Raw genomic sequence first — 21,370 nt, forward strand, 5'->3', positions numbered from 1 at the left:
TGGCATTGGAGCAGCCTTGGGAGGTGAGCGGGTCAGCTTTGGGCAAAAACTTCCCAAATATCTATGTGTAGAGGACTCTGGCTGGTCCCTCTTCCCCTCCAGCTCTTCTAGCCCCATGCACTAACTCTCCCTGCACGCTCGCTGTTCTGCCTGGGCTCGCGGGCAAGCTGCCTGCAGCGCTGGCGGCGCGCTCTGCCCACTGCCCCCGTTGTGTTGCCCCCATAGTCCCAATGGGGACTATGTGTGTCCAACTGGTGTGCGTGGCCCCAGCGGTGCGTTCCCACCGGTGCCTGCGGTCCCCAGGACAGCAGGCAGCTTCCCTGCCGTGTGCCGCTGCAGGGACCTCCCCGGCAGCACGCTTGCTCTCGGGGAGCACTGCGCTGCGAAGGGGACACCTCATCGCCTCCCCTCACACGTGCCACCAGCAGTGTGGGCACTGACCTTTCCAATGCGTGGTGAGATCCATGGCTTCTTGGTTTTCTTCATTTCTTGCATTTCTTTGCAGGGATGAAGGCAGAAATCTTCCTGGGGTTGTTGGTGTTCCTCAGCCTGCTCCAGGCATCTGTATTTTCTTCCTATGGTATTGTCCTTTTCTCAGGTTTTGCAGATCAGGGGCTTTTGTGCTCTGACTAGGAAAGATAAAGTTAAATCTAGGAGAACTGGAATTATTCTCCTGTAAGCAGCAAGGTCCAGAAGAGGTGTCAGAAGGAGCATAGTCAGTTTGTATCTATCTACTGTGGCAGCAATCCTGGCTGTTTCACGTCTTTAGCAGTTAACTTCCTATCTGATTTCTTAAAATCACGTTAAAGGAGAGGTCGGTTCTCAGAACCGCTCCATCCCCACGGAACAACGGTTTCCCTGCCCGCATGCCGTGCAAAGCGGCGAGCACAGCCTCTCCCGGGGGAGCGCGGTTCAGCCCTGGGGCTGCAGTGCCGGCAGCGGGCAGCTCCCTTACTGCATTCACGCTGCTTTTTAGGGAGGCTAAAAACTGGACTCCCCTCTTTTTTTGGGGGGGGACGACTGGTTCCTGCTCTCAGAGCGAGCAGATTATTTTCTCTTTTTGAAGTGAATTCACTTCATCTGCTGCAGCGTTTGGTGAATTGGAGCCACTGGGGCTGTGGAGTTTGGGGATGGGGCAGTCCCTTGGCTCTCTTCCAGCCCTGAATCACTGCTCCAAAATATACAGAGACCTCTGCCTGTTAATTTACAATGTAAAATCCTTATGGAAAGCACATACCTGAGCTTTCATTTGTCTCAAATGGTGGTCCAGGCGATAATTTTTCTCACCAAGATTGTCAAAGAGGTGAACTCTGGGTCAATCAGGGAAGATATTTTAAAGAATCCGGGGAGAATTTGGAGATATTTACCCCCTTTGTTCTCATCTCTGAGGTTTTCTTCTTCCCTAGAAGCTGTAGGAAAATGCTCTCACTCAAAGCAGCCCACCAGGGGCTGTCCCCTCCTGTTCTGTGACCTGCAGCCAGCAGATGATGGGGCCACAATTCATTTTTGGGAGCTCCCCTGAGCAGGACAGGGAGCAGTGAGGGTGGCAGGAGGTTGCAGGACAGATTGGGGAAAGCAGTGGGGAAATCGGGCTGTGTCTCCTCTGCCCTGAGGTGTAGGGGCATATATATGAGCTTTGGCCGGTTGGTGCCATGGGCAAGGACCCAAACTCACCATAGGTGTATTGGGAATGTGGCTATGACCAACCTCGGCTAAAAAGTGGGGGAGTAAAGCCAGTGATGAGAAAAAACAGCAGATGAGAGCTCTTAGTGCTGGGCTCTTATGTTCGCCGTGGCAGCCAGTGGTATCTGAAGGCAACTATGGCCACTGATGGAGATGATACCCTTTTCATGCCCAGGAGTGACTCTCTCAGACTCCCCTGAGGGATATATGCATATACAGGTACCTCTCTCAAGAGAGAGCATGCAGCAGCAACTACTTCCAGCACTGCTGTGCCGATATCCCGGGGTGCTGGAGGCACAAGGAGAACCCCACTGCAGCACAGGGGTGGTCCCGGGCGGGGGACAGTGCTCTCACCTCTGCTCTTTCGTTTCCCTCACCGAGATCTGCCAGAAGAGCTGTTGGACGCGGCCCTCCGGGGCAGCCTGGAGGAGGCCAAGCAGCTGACGGATGCAGCCTACAAGCGCACACGCGACCGGTGAGAGCCGGGGCTGGGCGTACGCTGGTGTACGCTGCGTGCCCTGCCTGCACTGCTCCTCCTCCTCGCCCCGGCGGAGCGGGCAAGGGTGTGAGGTCCTCCGGGAGGACAGTGGGCTGTAGCCCAGCGTTTTGCCTGCCTTCACCTTGTTTTTACACCACGTCTCCAGTCTGTTGGGTCACTAAGAGCTGTAGCTCTGTCCTCCTCTGTGCCTGCCATTCCTACCAGCTTAGTATTGCTTGGCCATTTCATTCCTCAGGGATGTCCCGAGGAGGACCGGAGCCAGCACAGGCTCCTGCTGATTTCTAGTGGTTCACCACCTATGGAGGGAGTGAACCTCTGTAAGCTGCAGTGAGCACATGTTGTGGGATCTGACAAGAGACCCCAGCTTATGCCACCATGTTTTGGGAGCATGCAGCTTCCTACCAGCCCGTGCATACCCTCCTCCAGTAGCCATCCTCTGAACCCCCTCGCTGTCTGAGGGCTCCTGAGGGGAGGCTCCAGCAGCATCAAGATAGGGTGGCTTGGAGATGCTTGGGACCTCCGGATGGAGACCAGCACCTGCAGGTGTGTGAGAGCTGGTGAGCGGTTGAGTGAGGTTTGGTTGCCTCAAGGATGTAAAGACATACGCTTTGTCTTCGGGCAGGTGGTTATGGGCGATTTAAGAGATCCCATTCCTGCAGCTCGCTCTGCTCCTCTGCCAAGGGTGGCAGGAGCAGCCCTGGCCTCTTCCAGCTCCGAGCGGGGAGGAAGATGACTCTGCCTTTGTTCGCAATTCGGACTAGTAACGTGCCAGGAGAGCGGGGGTGCCCGATGCTCGGGTGCGTAACCTGCAGGGCTCTTGGCTTTGCCCCATTTCAGTCCTGCAGATTTTGTTTTATTCTCCCTTGCAGCATCAAGGAGCACCTGCGGAGCGATGCCTTGACCCCAGTAGAGCTTCTGGGATATTTCAAGCAGCCGGTGGCAGGGACTCGAGCTGCTGTTCGGGCTGCAGATTACATGGAAAACACCCTGACCCTCCTCAAGGAGAAGCTGCGACGGGCCGTGAGGGGGGACTTCAATGTCACAGGCAGGGATCTTACTTTGCTGGGAGGAGGGCAGAGGAGGAAGATACGGGGCTTGGTCACCGGGGCTTTGTGGTGCTTGGGAGGAGGGAGTGAAAGCAGGTTACGATGGGCCACGACTCAAATCCCTCCCACATGACGGCAGTGAGGCAAAGTTGAATTATTTTTCTGTGCTCTCTTTCCATCTTAAAAAATTATTTGCAGGGTTATCAGTTAATGAAAGTGCTTTGTGCACTTCCCTGGTTCTCTCTGCAGTATAACGGTTAAGGTACCAATGGGTCAAAGCTTGTAAGACTTTGCTAGATAAGATTTTGCTTGAGTAGGGAATGAGCAGCCACAGAGGATGTGACTCACAATCGCTCAACCCCAAGGTAAGTAGTTTTTCTGCCAGACTTCAGCCAGCAGTAGTCAAAGTCTGCCAGATTGTTCTGCATCAGGAACAGGGTGCTGTGAGAAAGGCACAAATAGAGGATGAGAACAGACCAATGTGAAAGGACATTTCAGCATGTGTCTTGAAGGAGCGATGTCCTCCATGAGGTGGCAGTCCTGGCCTCTCGGCAAGACCAGCTTGAGGCGAGCAGAGGCAAATTAGAGGCAGCAGGAGAGACAGTTCAGGGAGGCACAGGGAGGGCTCCTGCCTTATAAAGATGAACTCATGGGGATCCCCAGCATTACAGCAAAGCACTGGCAGGCCAAGACACGTGTCACGGGGTGCTCCAGCATCGCTCCAGCACGGGGTGAGCGGCAAGAGGGAGGCAGGGCTGAGCGTGCCTGGCTCCAGCCTCTCCATCCAGCAGCGATGCTCCAGCACAGCTCGAGAGACCTGCCAGGCTGCCACCCCTCATCCGCCCGCCCAGGAGGCAGCAGTGGCTCCTTCAACCCTGCTGCGACCCAAACTGTTGGTGGCAGCAGTGACTAAGAAACCTCCCAGGGACGCAGGACGTGGTGCGCTGGCAGCAACAGCCAAGAAGGCTTTGGGGGTTGAACTCAGCCGCTTACCTCCCACGGATGGGGAAATCTGCACGGTGGAAACGCAAAGCCAGCGTCCCCTTGTGCTGCCCAGCCACCTGATGGTTTCTTCTCTGGGCAGCTCTGAGCAGCGGTGATGATACACACTGGTGGCTGCTTCGCGGGGGAAAACACTTGTAACACACCACGAGGGTGACTGTCGCTGTTAGCGATTTATGGCGGAGATGAAAAGGACGGGAAGAGGGAGGAAAATGGATTGCTAATGCTAGAAAATCATTCTGCTGCTGAACAGGCCTAATGTAATTATAAATAAGATTTGACCACAACTTTGTTGGGTTTAATGCTTTCCAAACCAGAAAAAGCAATCTGCTGCTCTAGACAGCCTCCTCAGCACATCTCTGAGCAGGAAGACCTTAAATGACAGCCCTTTGTGCTGTTCCAGATATCGTGGTAAGAAACCATTTCAAGGGTAGAAGAAGGAACACTTTTTCCCGAGCCTGGGAGGCACCGCAAACCCAGCAGGGCCAGTACGTTCCTGCATGTTTGTTCTCTTGTTACCTGGCAGACTTACTGACACCGGCTCAGCTGGGGATGATTTTCAAGGCAAGCGGATGTGACCAGCAGGATAAGAAAATAAATTGTGACGCTTCTCGCTGCTACCGAACGATCACTGGCGAGTGCAACAACAGGTGAGGGGGCTGTGTCAACAGGAGGGTGGAGGGATGGAGGGGTGGATGGATGAGTCCTCCATCAGTAGAGCTAGACCCACTTCCCCAAGGATGATCCATGTAGGATGCCTTCTACAGGGTTTTACACCCCATGGTGTTGTTTCCTAGATGTGTGGAGCTTTTAATTACGGTCTTCCTTCAAGGGTCCTTGGTGTTGTACAGGAACTAGCTCTTTGGCCAAAATGTGAATAGCTCTATGTCGGGGACTGACTCTCCAGCCCAGGGTCTCTGTCATCAGGCTGCATCTTTCTCCTTTCTCCTGGGCTTTGCCTGGCTCTGCCCCTTTGCAGGGTCTCAAAGGACTTCCTGACCCAGACCCATACTGGGGCTTGATCTGGCCACCCCCCTGCCCCACATTGCACATAGGAGGAAATCTGGGCACACGGGCTGGGAGGGAGCACCTTCTGCGTGTCCCATGGCTGGACGAATGGAGGGGCACGACTGTAAAGTGAGAGACAAGGGAAGCTGTGCTAAGCAGTGGAGTGTTTCAAACGGGACGGTACAGGAGCATTCCCCATCCCTCCCCTGTTACCAAGAACCTGGTAGGCAGAGCATCTTCTGGGAGCACATCAGGCAGAGGAAGGAGTTCAGACAGCTCTGCCTGCCTAGGGAATGCTTTAGCCTTCAGGAATCTGTACAAGAAATAGGGAGGGAGCTACCTGCCTCCTTCCGTTTTCAGGCAGTGGTGTCTTCATTCAGGACAGGCATCTGTGCTCTGAGATAAGCACAGGTCCATCACACCTGAACCAGACCCTGAAGCCCTGGAGAAGGTGGGCTCAGCTGTGCCCTGTGACCCTCCATTGCTCGGCCCTAGGCAGTGTTACGCCCACGGTGTATGACAGGCAACCAGAGAACACATCATCTTACACATGCACTCCAAAACTAAATACATTATTAGTCTAATTAAGGCTTTAAAGGTCTAATCAAACTATAATAACCACTCCGTCCAATTACAGCTTAGTAATACTCACAATCCAAATCACCCCATTTCTATTAAAGATCGCTGGTAATACCATTAAATGAACGGGGAGAAGTCTCTGCCTCTTTCCTCTGGTGTTAAGCTTCCACCTTTGTTTTCCACTCATGGTCTGAGGTCGAGGGCCCTTCTTCAGGCCGGATGACAGAAGGAGTCACCAGCAACCTGAGTTCTTGCCTGGGAGAAGCTGAGGCTTGGTCTGTGCTATTACTATTAAGCCTGAGGCTTATTGGTAGCACCAAACCCCTGGGGCTGCAGCAGCTCCCTGACTGTTGTGCATTGCTGCATGGTCCCATTCCAAGGTTCTCGTCTCTGTCCGCATCAACGAGCTCTTGGCCCTGCCGTGATCCTAATGATACTAAGAGTTTGCTGTTCTTCCATTCATTCTGACAGGAGAAACCCATCACTAGGAGCTTCAAACAGAGCCCTGGTCAGATGGTTGCCAGCAGAGTATGAGGACAGCGTGTCAGTCCCCCACGGGTGGACAGAAGGAAAGCGTTTCTCTGGATACCCCTTTCCGCTGGTAATGTTTGTAACAGTCATGCGAAAATGCAGTATCAGGGCTTAGGGATTGCCAGTCCTTGGAGGGATCACAGGCATCAAAGTGCACGTCCACCAGCTGGTGTGGTGGTGATCAGGAGAAGGAAGTTGAATTCGCCAGCTTCAGGTTGATCGTACGAGAATCTCCGGGGGGATCTAACAGAAGTGCTTTCTAACTCCCATGCTTTCAGGAAAAGCAAAGGAAAATTAATCTGATTACTGCAGAAGCATGGGATAAAGAAATAATTATGAAATGTGTTCTTTTACATCAAGGGCATTTAAGCCAAAGTAATTTACGGACCTTTTTTGGTTTGGTTTGCAGAAGCTGGTTGTCTCCTGAAAAGCAATATGCCAGAGGATAAAATGAACAAGTGAACTCCCAGAACAAAAAATATCCAGCTAGAAATCCTATGTGTGGGTCTATGCGTGGGGTGATCTGTGGGGGCACATGTGCCTCGTGTGGTGCCTGGATGGGAGCAGGGACACTGTGATGTGGTTTCTGGTCACTTGGTGCAACAACAGCACTAAGAAGTCCTCTGAGATTTTCTGGGTCGTGTGCCTTATGCTTGTGCCTTCATTGTACTTCCTAACACTGCTCTACAGCACAGTGTCAGGGCTTGAGCAGAGTTTTGACGACTTTTTCTGTAGTAATACATGAAGGAAGAGCTGGTGGGGGAATTGTGATGGATGGAGAATGGATGAGAATGGAAGAGGGCTTTGGGAGTGTCCTGCTAGAAGGAGTTTACTGAGATAACTTTCAGAAATTCCCAAAGACTATTTTTTTCCACACTTGTATTTCAAAGCAGTCTTTTAAAATCTTTTGCCTCCCTTTCCCAGGCTATTCAGTATGGCTCTTGCTTAGCTGCTGCCATATGTCCATCAAGGGATGCTCTTGTCCTGGAGGCTCATAAACCTGGCTAGGGCCAGAAAAATGCAACGCTCAGCAAAGGGGGCACAGCAGTGCCTTCCAACTCAGAGAGAGATTTGGGGTTTTTTCTGTGAAGTATAAGGAATGCCATATGAATTTTTGCAGATGACTCTACAAACTGATGCACCCATTCCTGCAAGTCATTTCCTAACGCACATGTTCTGCCTTCATCCCCTGAAGGTTCGAAAAGTATCAAATGAGATTGTCCGCTTCCCCCCTGGGCAGCTCAGGATGGACCAGCAGAGATCACTCATGTTCATGCAGTGGGGCCAGTTTATTGACCACGACCTGGATTTCAGTCCGGACACCCCAGCCAGAGTCACCTTCAGTGGCAAGGTGGACTGTGACACCAGCTGTGCCAAGCAGCCTCCTTGCTTTCCCATCAAGGTACAGCCAGCCGCCTTCTTGCAGGGAAGAGGGGGAGAGAGGGTATCATCTACCTTCCAACCAGTTTGGTGGCTCTCCCGGTCCTTGGCCACAGAGAGACCACCTCCCAGAGCAGGCCAAGGGGGTCAGACCGCTCTCTGTAAGGTGGTGGTGCTGGGTCCTGGGGACTCTCTCCAGATGTCAGGCACAGTCACAGCCCGTCGTTCCCCCATTTCCAACCCATCTCCCTCAACGATATGGCTTTGTTTTGCAGGTATGGTGCAAAGACAACATGGGTGTTGCCTGGATTATAGTCAGACACAGGAGCTGATGGGTGTCAATAACCCAGCAAATCCATGCCCATTTGATGGTTATATGGTCAGTAGTCCATGGGGCAAGGAAGTGATGAGCATCTCTCAGTAGCCGCTAAGACATTAGCACGACAGTCGCATTGCAGTCTCTACTCCAGTAAATGCTTAACGATGTACATGTCCACCCTGCAGTCCTGCTCTCCCGCTCTCCTGCAGCTCTGGCTATCCTGTGTGCCTGTATTTCCTTTCAAGGGAAACTGTGAAGGGATGGAGCATCACTGAGGGTTTGCCCAACATGCACTTGAAAATGCAGGCAGGGTCACAAGTTCTGGATGACAACTGACCACAGTGTAGATATGGACACTAGACTCCAACGTGAGATAGGAACACCTGAGCTTTGAAGATTCAATCCAATACGTATATATTCAGGGGAAAAAGTTTAGGTATCCACAGGACTTTATGGAAATTTAGGCATCTTCAGGATTTCATGCATATTTGGGACTTGGACTCCTAAAATAGCATCTCTGCTGTCAATCTGAGCCTTCCTGTCTGGGATTTATGAGTGATCTCCATGTTGTCTAGCATGGGGACTGTCTTTGAAATGGCTTCTGCCTGGTTTTTCCTACGGCTGTAGTATCACAGTGCAGTTTCTGCACCCCTGAACTGGTGATGATTGTTCTTTTATCTTTCTGCAGATCCCGCCCAATGACCCACGAATTAAAAACACAACAGATTGCCTTCCTTTCTTCCGCTCAGCTCCTGCTTGTACCAGTGGCAGAGCAATTCAAGACCAGATCAACGCGCTCACCTCTTTTCTTGATGGCAGCATGGTGTACGGCAGTGAAGTGCCTTTGGCCAACAAACTGAGGGATCGGACCAGCCAGCTGGGCTTGCTGGCTGTTAACCACAACTTCACTGATAGGGGGAAGGCATACATGCCCTTTAACAGCGTGCAGAAGGATCCCTGTCTTATAGTCAGCGGGGGAGCTAAAATCCCTTGCTTTCTTGCAGGTAAGTTGGGTGCTGGCACCCGTAGCCCTGAAAACCAGAGCAAACAATTCCACCGGTTCATTTCTTAGTTTGTTTTTCTTATCTGAGTAGAAAACGGAGCATAGCAAAACATCATGAAAGACTGAGACAGGCTGTGCTAGGTCGGAGAAAGGTCTTCACTGTCTCCAAGTCTTCTTTGTGACTATATGCCGGGGGTGCAGTTGTCCCATCTGTGCTCAGCAGCTCTGGTGTAGGGCCCAGAGAGCACGTGGGGCTGCTGGAGGTGACCTGGGAACCAGTGCCATGATGGAGCCGAGCAAACTCAGCAATAGCAGGCTGGCCTGAAGGCAATGGCTTGTCCATACTTGTCATTTGGTGGCTGTCTCTCTTCCATCAGAATGGGTGCAGGTGTGTTGGTGCTGGGCTGGGTCACCTCCATGAAACATGTGCTGCTGCACATCAGTGTGTCTGCTGCGCTCTCACAGAGGAGCTTAGATCCCAGCTGGACTGAGAATGAGACTAGCCACAGACCAAGGTGACCTTTTAAGATGTGTCCCCACCACTGAGAAGGCTGGGGGTGCACTAGCCAAGACATCAGCACAGGTCTTCAGTCCATCAAGACAGTCTCCTGCTCCATTTATCCTTTGTCATGCTTTTGGTATCATCTTGACCATTTCAACCCAAAATAACTCCTTTTGTCCTGGGCACAGCCTCCCAAAGCCAAGCCTCCCCTCCAGCCAAAACATTGCACAGCCACCACAGCCTTCCCGTCTGCTGCCGTTTGCTGTCTTCTCCTGTCCCCAGCACACAGAGACAAAATCACTGACCTCCTGGAGCCCTGAGCATTGCTCCCTTCTCCCTGGCCCCTGCTGGTGAGGATCAGGATGCTGCCACAAGCCTGCGGGACCCCAGAGAGGAATGTCTCTGATACACCTTGTGAATTAGTGTCTCACTCCCTGGTACTTTTCTTTCGGTGAGCAGGACCTCCTGGCTAACTCCTGCTGGCTCTGGCCACACTGGGCTTCTCACTGCACTGCTGGAGAAAGCTTGAGGGCACAACAGGTCTCATCAGCTGTGGAGCTGATTTCTATTCCCTTGGCCCCTGTGTATCTAGCCCAAGCTCCTCTGGACAGCATTCCCATGGTCCTTGGCTACCATCAGGACCTGGTGGTGGGACTGGTAGGTGAGCTCTGCTTGGTGTCATCCTCCAGCACCCTCCTTTTAAGCTCCCGGTGTTTTAATCTTCAGCCTCTCACACCTCTCCATCTGTCCCATCCGTTGTTCCGTGTCTTCAGCTGCCTCCCCTGTTCTGTGCAGGTCTCTAATGGTGAGGACCACACAGGACCTGTGGCCAAAGGCAGATGCCCAGTGAGGACCAGAAAGGGCAGGCGTATCAGATGCTTGCCAGGGCGGGTTCCCAGCCCCCAGGACTCTGCAGTTAGGGGCTGCTGGAGCAGTTACTGTTCCATAGCTGGGTGCATCAATGAATGATAGTGAACAACTCGGGCTGGATCAGAAGCTCCTTTGAAAATTCAGTGTCTTATGTGTGACTTTTCCGGTCCCTGAGAACCAGGGAAATTTTACGTGTGCATTTGCCTAACAGGGTTCAGTGATTTCCTGCTGCAGCTCTGTTGGAAGCCCTGGGTGGATGCATTCTGCTCAAGGAAACCTCACAGTGCTGCTTTTGTTTCTTCTTCCGCGGCCTCTTACAGACAGCCTTTGACGGGAGATGAAAAGGGCTCTGTGCTGAACGCAAGAGCAAATCCCTCTATTTACTATGGGACTAGGGGGCTAAATGCGACATATTTACTTTTCTCTGAGTGCCTCTTTGTACTTTCATCACCTGCTTACTCTTGGGTTTCCTGCCCTAGATGTTTGAAGAAGGATTTAATATTTCATTGTGATGCCGTTTGTAATTTATTCCTTCAAGTTGCGACTCATTTTGCTTTTACTTTTACTCACCAGAGAGCTTGACTGTGACTGTCATCTTGCTTTGGCTGATGTTTCAGCTGGTTTGAAGGATTCCTTCTGACTTTCAGAGCTCCCTTGGCCATCCTGGCTTCCCTCTGCCCATTTTCGTTTCTCTCTAGAGCTGTGAGACTGTCTCTCTGATATGGGAGCGTGGAGAACACCTACTTGTATTTAGCTTCTTAAGTTAATGCTCCCAACACTTATTTGGGAAAAAAAAAAAAGCTTCCCCATCTCTCTGTGATGCTGAGCACAATCATGGTGGCATCTTGGCTTTTGCTGCCTCAGCAGAAATTTGGCTTTTCACTGGTGCTCTCCAACCCGCAGGGCCCAGGACCTGGTTTCCTTCTCTTCCTGTGTGCGTCTTACCCATCGCCTTCACAACGCAGATCTGAAAACATCTAAAAATTCCTGTGTGCATGCTTCCCACTGGGACGTTCGCCTCCTTCCAGCGGGAAGCAGCCCCGCAGGCGCCGGTCACTGGCAGCACGTGTCCGATCACTTGTGGTACTCCTAGGTGACTCTCGAGCGAACGAGATGCTGGAGCTGGCGTGCATGCACACGCTCTTCGTGCGGGAGCACAACCGCCTGGCTAGAGGCCTGAAGAGTCTGAATCCCCACTGGAACGGAGAGAAGCTCTACCAGGAGGCACGGAAGATCCTGGGTGCCATGATCCAGGTACCAGCCACCGTGTTGATGTCCTGGCTCTGCCGCCTTGTCTTGCAGCCACACAGAATTAATGTGATGGGCTTTGTTAGTGTGGGGTGTCCAAAGGGTGCAGTATTTTGGGGTGCAAATGTCCAAATTCTTTCCACCAGAACCTTTTGTACAAAGTAAAATCACGTGGAGGTACCTGAAATAACGAGCACAGAGGGGCCCCCATGAATCTTTGATGTCCCTCTACTGTTAGATTTCCAAATCGCTTGAGGGGGTTTTAACTGCACATTTTTGTTTTGAGAACCACAGGGACAGAATAGTCAGAGGAAAGGTTTTTCTAACCAGTGTTTGGCACAGGATAAAAAAAATACTGGAGATTTGGATTAAAATTCCTGTGGGTTGCAAGTCTCCTCCTCTCAAGAAGCCCCATGTGGTGGTGAGTGCAACCAGCCATGGTGTTCCTCTGTCCTTACTGTTTTGGGGCAAAAGGCCCCTCGGGACTGTGCTGCACCACAGGCTTCACCCTGAATGAGATCCTAGGGTCACAGAAATATTTCTGTGCTTGGAAGAGACCTCTCAAGGTCTCTTGCCCAGCCTCTGGTTTGGAGCAGGACCAGCTTCAAAGCCAGATGAGGTTTCACAGCCAACAGAAAAGGCTGGCTCCTATGAGAGAAGACATGGAGTTCCCAAAGGCAGTGCTTAGTCATACCTAACCAGAAACCTGTCTTCTGAGCTGGCTCAGCAAACAAATGAGCAGGAATATCAAAAGGTTTACATTTTTAAAACTGTCACTTTAAATATTATAGTATTGTTGAATAAACATGTTGGATAAGCCAACATGGAGAGACTCAAACACTTGTACTAAAAGCATTGTCTCCATCATGTTTAAGGCAATGGTTTCATCTTCTTGCAATTTTCAGACAATTAAGACATTTTCACCTACTGACAAAGAATTTGAGTTTTTAAATTATGTTGTGCAGCCTCCTCAATATCCCAAAGAGACATGAGACCAGGATTGGAAACCTCTACTATGGGAGGACTAACGCAGCTGCCCGTGGGTGGTGATATCATCTGTGCCAACACTGTTGATTTTTTCTTTGCCATCTGAAGCATGTAGGGTGGGAGGGGGGAGGAAATGCAGTCCTACCTGGCCGATGGGAGTGGTCTTTGCTCATGGGACAAGGAGGGAATGCTTGGGGGGATTTGGCGGGCTTCATCTTGCTCTGACGTCCCAAACTGTTGGGGCAGGGAAGAGCATGCCTGGGGACACCTGAGTGCCAAGTCCTCAGCACCAACGGGCGGAGGATCCTGACGTACAGGCAGAGGATCAGCGTGGGTCAGGCATGGGCAGTGTCTGTGATTCCTGATGTTCCTGGAGCAGTTATGTCCGCTTTGCATTTTCATGCAAATCACTGCCTGTTCATGCAAATCTCATCACCGCTAGAGAGTGTAGAGATCCCACCATGCACGGCTGGAGGAATCAGGAACCTAGGCAGTGGCCTGCAGTGCCTGTATCTATGCCTGGAGCTGCACCACTTGTGGCGTGGTGCAGCCAGGTGCAGAAGAGGCTTTGAACCAAGGCCGTAGAGCTGAAGAAACAAAAATGCCACTCAACAGTGCCAGAAAAGATCCTCACTGGACTGCCAGAGCAGCTGGGTAGAGGTCTGATGAGGTGAAAGAAAGGTTGACCCTCTCCACCCCACATTTGTGCTAGCAAAATCTCCTGCGTAAATCCCATCAAAGAAGTTTAATGTGACAGCTCCTGTAGTCTGAGACACGAACAATAACTTTGCTTCCAAAGAAACTGATGGCCAAGCACTTAATGATTCACACTTTCCTTGTTTCTCCCTAGATTATAACCTACAGGGACTACCTGCCGCTTCTGCTGGGAACCAGTTTCCAGAGATTAATTCCTCGCTACCGGGGCTACAATGAGTCTGTGGATCCTCGAATATCCAACGTCTTCACCCTGGCTTTTCGTTTTGCTCATGCTTCAGTTCCCCCAACTGTTGACCGCTTAAATCAAAATTACAAGCCCATAGGTCCCAAAATTCAACTCAGAAACGCCTTCTTTGCTGTCTGGAGGATTGTTAAAGAAGGTAAAGCCTTTCTTGCACCTCTGCAGTATAAGTTTATTTCATTCAGCCTTTTCTACCCTCTCTGGATGAGCTCCTGCTTCAGCCAAACTTAAAAGCAGTTTGCATTAGAAGTATTTAATGACCCTTACTACCAGCCAGTTTTTCCCAACATAGCTGTTGTTTGCGGCCCATCTTATTATGAAGCATGGGGTCTGATTGTTTAATGGCTATAGATTCCAAGAAAGTTATTCAAAATATTTTCTTCTTAATTCTTTAAGGGCAGGAAAATTGATTCTCTTGTAGTAGAAGCTTGTAATTAAATATTAGCTGCATTTAGCTCTCCTGAGCCTCTTGCACGCGCATTTGACGCCCTGCACTGCTCACAAGTCCCTGTGTAACCATTGCAGGTGGTATTGACCCCTTTCTCCGGAGCCTGATGGCTAATCAGGCCAAGCTGATGACACAGCAGCAAATGGTCGTGGATGAGCTCCGGGATCGGATGTTTGAGCAGGTTAAAAGGATTGGGTTTGATTTACCCGCACTTAACATGCAGCGTAGCAGAGATCATGGCCTCCCGGGTAAGTTGGCTGTGAGAGCAGAGCTTCCAAAGAAAAACAAGTGGAAATCAGGCATTCTTGTGATCGAACATTGAGAAACACCTCCAGCCCGTGCTTGGCTGAAATTACTCTTTCCCAAAGCTTTTCATCATTTCTGTACAACCATAGGTAAGTGCATGGGGGGTTGAGCAATGAAGTCAGAACCAGCTGGAGCTGGAGGAGACATGTGGAGGCACACAGACAGAAGAACATGGGGCATTGCACAGACCAGAGTCAAGTGTTCACTAACTGACTCATTTGTATTGTTGTTCAAATGGCAAATTGGGAAAGTAGTTCAGCAACAAGTTTGCAGGAGTAGAATTAGGGCCAGAAGTCCCCCCATGGCTTCTCTCCAAGCATCTGTAGTGGTCCAGACCAGCCACACATAGCAGATAGCAATATGTGAGGAAAATCTCATCGTAATTTCTCTATAAAGACCGTGTCCCAGAAGAAAAGCATGTCAGAACCACTCTCAGGGCTCTGCAAGATGCAAAACCAGTGTAATGGCATTGCAAGATGGTCTTGAGAAATAGATTGTTGATAAAACTTTACAGCTGGCTCGTGGGTGCGTCATTGCCTAACAGCGTGATCAGGCTGATGTAAGTGCCTGGAGCTGCTGTGTCAGTAACGTCCCGGGAGATGCAATCAGGCTCACTTTGAAACTGATGAAAAACGTGCTGGATTCACAGGTTTTAAGGCCAGACAAAGGCTTTGCAATACATCCAGGTGCATGGTCAGGTCACAGGATTGCTCTGCCTTCACTGCAACAGAAGGTTGCAATTTTTTCCATGCTTTATCTAGGAACAGTGTCGTGCAGAACCTGATCTGAACCACAAATCCTGAATTTATAGCTTTGACTGCTGATCCGCTGCAGTGGAACTGACATGTATTTTTAGTGTGAATTTGTGCTTAGCTCCTAGCCTTTGGGTCTCAGCCCGCACCCAAGAGCTACTGTACTCCTTAGTTAGTTAGACAACCTACGAAGGTGATGACAGCATGGCAAGATCAAAAAAGTTTCCTAATTTTTTTTCTGATAAAGCAAAATCTCGATCTTCTTGAATTGTTTGATAGTGGTGTCATCCAGGCACCATAGGCTGTATCTTTATCTCTGAATTCTCCCCAGTTTTTAGACATCCTGCTCACAGCAGCAGCATCTCATCTCTGCACCTAGCAGTTCACTGAGTTGGCAGGTAGGAGGATGCGTTAGTGCTCCATAGACTTTTTCTCTACTTATGTGGTCGTTTGACAAGACACTGAGTTGCAAATTGCCGTTTGCTGGGCACGTGCCCTGCCTACCAAGATGCAGAATTGTGCACCAGTTGTGGTCCAGTGGATTTTCAGCTGCTTGCAGTACAGAAAAATTAGTCCAGCTGGCAAAGTCCGGTGGCCCTCTCCCACCTGACATAACTTGGGCTACGTAGAGCTCTCTTTGCTGTACGGGATGGCTTGTCCCTGTGGCTAGACCGGGACACAAGTGAGACAAACTGTGGGGAAGTACTTGGCCACTATCCTGTTGTACAGAAAGAGGTAGCATCAACATCTTGTCCAGATTCACTTTTAATGAAGGCAACATCACCGAGTTTTGTGAGGACCGCTCTCCTCAGGCTCTAGATGCAGGTATCTGAGACTGTACGCTCCCTGAGCTCCCTTAGGGTTCCTGGGTCACAGTGAAGATGAGGCAGCCGTTAGGCATGCCCAGACCCCTCATCTGAGTACCCACAGCACAGGGTTAGGAGCAGTCACAGCACATGCGGGATCAGGTGCCCAAACATAGGTCTCTCTTGCTATTTGAAATGCCCTGGGGTCGCTCCTCTGGCGCTCTGCTGCAGCTTCAGCAGGACGTGGGTGTCCCGTGGGTCCTCGGTCACATCACCAGGAGGTTGTTTCAGGCACACCGTGCTCTGGAGCCTGTGCACAGGCACCTGCGTTGCTGCTGAGTGGTGGAGAAACTCCCACTAGCAGAGATCACTTGCAAAGACATGGCCCTTCCACAAACAGCATTGAAATGCCAGGCAGGAGTGGAAAGTCAACTGGCATTAACAGAAATACAGGAAAATTTAGAAAAATGTTTTAAGCATATTGGGACCCTACCTGTGCCCTGGCTTTGGGAAAGAAAGGAAAAAATCTTTCCGGGGGGGAAAGACATTACTGATCTGCCTGCTCTGATACCCAACTACTTGCAGGTTATAACTCCTGGAGACGGTTCTGTGGGCTCTCACAGCCTTCCGGATTGAAGACACTCGCTCAAGTGTTGAGGAATCATGGTCTGGCAAAGAAGTTCATACGGCTGTATGGGACACCAAAAAATATCGACATTTGGATTGGGGCACTTGCAGAGCCCTTTGTGAATGGAGGCAGGGTTGGGCCTCTCATGGCTTGTCTCATTGGCACCCAGTTCAGGAACGTTCGTGATGGGGACAGGTAAGAGAGGAGCTGGGTATTCAAGTCCCAAAGGACAGAGGGAGACTGGAATTCATGCAGATTTCTTTATGCAGATTTGGAAACCGTTTCAGTTGTTTATTGCTTTTATTTTTTTCATTACTCCTCCAAATGTTTCTTTCCTTTTCTCATTCCCTGTCTAGATGATGGTTGAGATCCTAGGCTAAGATCCCTTTCCAGCCAAGTGTTTTCACTCTCAACCCATTCACTGGCAATCACTACCTGTGCAAATTGCATTGCCCTTCTCCATGCTTGATGGTTCACACCCAGCGTGAATGTTTGAGCTCTTTTCCTCCTTCAGTTAAGTGGTTTCAAGAAGGCCCACGTTACTGTGTGTTCAAACAGCAGCTCACTCTGGCAAAGGGAAACATACAAATACCTTAACAAGAAAAACAGGTACAGGTCTAAAGGTGGGAAAACCAGGATGTAGATGGATTGACTTCACCGACTAGAAAAAAAAGCTGTCAGGTTTAATCAGCCTAAATGGCTTGCACTGACAGTAGATGTTCAACGTCTCTTGATGTGGTGGCTCTTGCTTCGAGTAATTTTGAAAACTTGCCTGCAGACCAATGGCTGTTGCTGAAGGACTAACACACTTTCAAGCTTTTCAGAGAGTAAAAGAGATTAATTGTTCTCTCTTGGTTAAGTCCCAACTCAGCCCAAGCTGCTTCCCCGGCACTGGCAGCATCCCTGTCCCCTCTCTGCAGGACTGCTCCTTCTGGGCTGCTGTGCCTTGCAAAAGTCAAACATCCATCCCCCTTCCCATCTCCTGAGTTTGCAATACGCACCTTTGCACCATTGCAGTGTCTTACGCACTTCTTGGGGGTCTTAGAGATGATTTTTCACTATTTTTCCTTTCTACCTCAGCTCTGAGTTAGAACCCTGTGGTCGGACATGTAGCAGTGTTTGGGCTTTGCTCGCACCAGGATGTGGGTTGGGGTTTGCTTACCAGCCAAAATCATTTGAGCAGTGTTGTGCTTTCAACACACCTGAACTCCTCCTCCTCTGTGAAGTTGCTCAGGGGCATCAGGTGCAGAAGTGAGTTATGTGCCCAATTTTAAGCTGCATTTCTGAAGCAAGGTCCCTGTACTTGCTAGCAGTATTGCCTGAAAATGGGATCATGACCAGCGTTTCTGGGAAACTTTTCTGCCTAGGAAGATTTACTACGAGCTCAAAACCCAGTATCGGGAGCTTGAAGGCAAACAGTCTACTGCACATCTAGAAATCCTATTCTTATGCCAGAATACTAGAACCCATTTTTTTTAAAGAGAGTAATTATAGGGCTGGTTCCAGCATGGCAATCATGTGGCTCTGACCACGGTCTGCGTACAGTACGTGCAGACTTTTCCATTTGAAAGAGGGTGCCTGTGCCTCGTTTGAGGGAACACAGGGCAAAGCTTTAATTCAATCGCATCTTTATTATATGTCCATGGCAGAAAAGCAAGTTAAATTATCCAGCTGGTGGGTTAGGGCTCTTGATTTAAACAACAGAAATTTAAATTTGTTCTTGGCAAAAGAAACCTGTTATTGGTGTTAATGGGAAATAGTGTTGCAAGCATCTTGCATGTGAGGAAACCAGAAGGCAAAAATCTGTTGTGTCTTATTCTCTCTCCTGCAGGTTTTGGTGGGAGAACAGAGGGGTTTTCACTCCTCAGCAGCGCTCTTCACTGGCCAAAATCTCTTTGTCACGGATAATATGTGACAACACCCACATCTCTCAAGTACCAAGACATATCTTCCAGGCTAACAGATACCCTTATGGCTTTGTGAGCTGCAGCCAGATCCCAAAGCTGGACCTCAGAGCCTGGAAGTGGAAGAGGACCAAGAAGTTACAGAGCAAGGTATAAACTTCAAAGAGCAGGCAGATCCTGCCTGCAAACACGTGAGATGATGGCCAGACCTCAAGGGTCTAAGCCAGAGCTGCCTAACGCAGGTCTGAACACACGTGCCAGGTACATACCTAGCGCGTGTTTAGATACTCCATCTCATCGGGTCCGCTGCAAGTAGCTCCTCCAGCACGCAGATTTTCCAGCGTTGGCGTTGCAAGACCAGGCTCTGGAGTTTTTCTGACTAACAGGCTTTTCAGTTTAGCTCTTCGCCGTTGGTGCCCATGCTTTTCCTTGCGGGAAGTGACGCCCGGATCGGAGAGGCTGGTCTTTCTGTTCTAGGTGGTTGGTCTGTCTTCTGCACAGCTCTGAGCGGGCTGTCAGCACATCCTGGTCAGGCCAAAAGCAGCTCTGCACTTGAACAGAGATTCCCACTTTGTGGAAGAAGTTGTGGTGTTTGATTTCTGCTAGGAAGGTTTCTGCCTGTATTTACAGTATTTCCCTCCGCTGCCTTCAGAATTTGTAGCATTTTCGTGTTTCTCTTCCAAAACGCTCTCTGAAATCCCTGGGAAGTAGGTGTGGGGAAGAGTGGCTCTCCCCTGTGCGAGGTAGGCTGCTGCAGTGCCATAGGACCATGCCTTTTCCTAAGAAAAAAATCACCTTTCCTTTGCTCTGGCGGTCAGGCCCTGCCATGCCCCCATGGCGATATCCAGGCTCTGAGAGCAGCAAATCCCCGCAGCTAACAGCAGTTATTAAGAGCTCAGACAACTCCTCCTGCAGTCAGCTCCCACTTTTTGTGGGATGGTTCGTTATATTCTCTGCAGGGCTATGGGATTATCAGCTTGAAAGTGTGGCAGGGTAAAACCATAAATGCCATCTTCATGATGCCAGAAAAAGTGAGACCTGTAGGATCTTGTAGCCAAGGAGGGTGGAGGGTGGACCTCCAAATCCCTGGAGGTCTTTAGAGCAGTCAGGGCTATTACTGGTCTCTCTTTTCCAGCTTAACCTGTGGAAATAAATCACACAACATAACAGGGAACGATGGCGTGTCCTTTTCTCTTTTGTTAACACATTGCTTTTTATGTCCTGTAGAAGAAGCATCCGGTGACTTTTAAAGCTGAACATTGAGGATTCCCCAGAAGTCTGGACTTGGGAAACTGCTGAGATTTTTTTTTTTTTTTTTTTTTTTTTACTGTCTGTATGCTTTTACTGCCTGAAATGTTTGGGCATGATTGCTGTCATTTACTCAATTTAGTTTGCATGAAGCCTTTTCAGTGAGATGGAGTCCAGCAATAAAAGAACTTCATGAAAAGATGTCCCAGTTCCGTGCAGATCACTCAATATCACAAAGCAAAGAAAAATGAGTTATCCAGAGACTGACTCCCAATCAAACCAACCTAGGCAATTTCATTTCAGTAAGCTTTACTGTCAAAAACATGTTTTGGACCCTCCTTTCAAAGTTTCCAACCTACATAGAAAATGAGTAGGGTATTGGAATGACTGCTTATGAATGTTCACCAATTTTTTTTGCTTAAAAAAGTACATACTTCAGTTTCCAGAGAAAATCTATTAATTTCATGTTGCCTTTGAGTGAAGCAGCAATAGCTGTCACATACCTCAAATAGATTTGTTTAAAATGCCCTGGTTTAGGTTTTGCTTGAATATGGAATGAAGAAATTGTCCCCACAGAAGAAAGCCATCCTCTCGTCATTTTTTGCCCTTAGTCCAGAACGCCTAAGGTATCATCTAGTGCAATGGAGAACCGTGACAAGTTATTCCTGCAGCCTGGCATGAGCCAGAGTGACTTACCCTGGGCTGTGGAGGTGATGGGATGTGTCCTGGCAAAGATAAGAACAGCCTTAAAGCACAAGAAAGTAAAAGCTAATTTAGTCTTACTCCAACTTTTTCCCCTCGATATCTTTTCTTTAAAGGGATCAAAACTGCTTTCTCTTTCTCCTGTAGTTTGCTGCGTTACTGCTATCGATCAATAAATTGCAATTTTGAGCTGAGGCCAAAATGTTCCTTGCACTTTGTACGAAGTGCAGTAACCACAGGTGAGTGGAGGATGGTGGTAGGTTTTGTATGGACATATTGGACAAAGCAGATTCAAGAACCTGTATATTTTTAATGAAAGAAGATATTTCTTGCTGAAGTCTCTGACTCGTACTCTTGGGTCATGTGGCACTATGAAACGTTCCTCAGAGAAAAGGGCTGGCACAGGATTTACTTCCAACAAACTCTTAACAACAATCTCCTCCGTAAGGAGGGTAACACCCCCCGCAATGGGAAGAGTCCTCGTGATTTCCTCGGAGAAAAAGAACAGGCATGGACACTGACTTCTGCCAGCACTTGGCCAGGGTGGAAGGGTGATGGTGGGGCTGAGTAACGCCCGGGGGTGTAGCCTGATAAACATAAGGCCGGACATGTTTTGAAGGCAGAAATCATACAAGCTTGCCCTAGGAGTGGGTTGAAGCCCACTGTTTCGTGGGTAAGTGCCCGGTGCTGAGAGCTTCAAGGGAATCCATAGACCTGACGGGTGTGAGAAGCCTGACTACATGGAGGATGTGTCCCTCAATCTCTCCAGCTTCAGTCTGCTCATACTGGTTGTCTAACTCTTAATGTCTGCACCTCCAGCAGCTGTTCAGCCCCTTGGTGGCAGAGGAGGTCTCATTCATTACTTTTTGACTTCAGCAATTAACTTAAAGGGGAGGAAACAATTGGCTCAAAATCACCCACCATCCTTCTGTGTGCACTAAGCACATAGGACCCGTTTTTT

General features: G+C 49.6%; 1 protein-coding gene across 1 annotated transcript; it reads left to right on the plus strand.

The window, feature by feature from the left end:
• Positions 1-507: 507 nt before the first annotated feature.
• LOC309411931 (myeloperoxidase-like) lies at positions 508-20,252 on the plus strand (the record flags this gene model as incomplete). Its single annotated transcript, XM_082008706.1, is given in 14 exon segments — positions 508-580; positions 2,065-2,158; positions 3,052-3,227; positions 4,757-4,880; positions 6,289-6,418; positions 7,544-7,750; positions 8,736-9,051; positions 11,516-11,676; positions 13,508-13,754; positions 14,141-14,311; positions 16,513-16,750; positions 18,387-18,589; positions 18,592-18,609; positions 19,687-20,252. Coding segments are annotated over 14 exon segments (2,181 nt in total). The 3' UTR covers positions 19,710-20,252.
• Between the last annotated feature and the right edge of the window lie 1,118 nt (positions 20,253-21,370).

The sequence above is a fragment of the Phaethon aethereus genome (genome assembly GCF_964289735.1).
Source record: "Phaethon aethereus genome assembly, chromosome: 19".
Taxonomy (NCBI): domain Eukaryota; kingdom Metazoa; phylum Chordata; class Aves; order Phaethontiformes; family Phaethontidae; genus Phaethon; species Phaethon aethereus.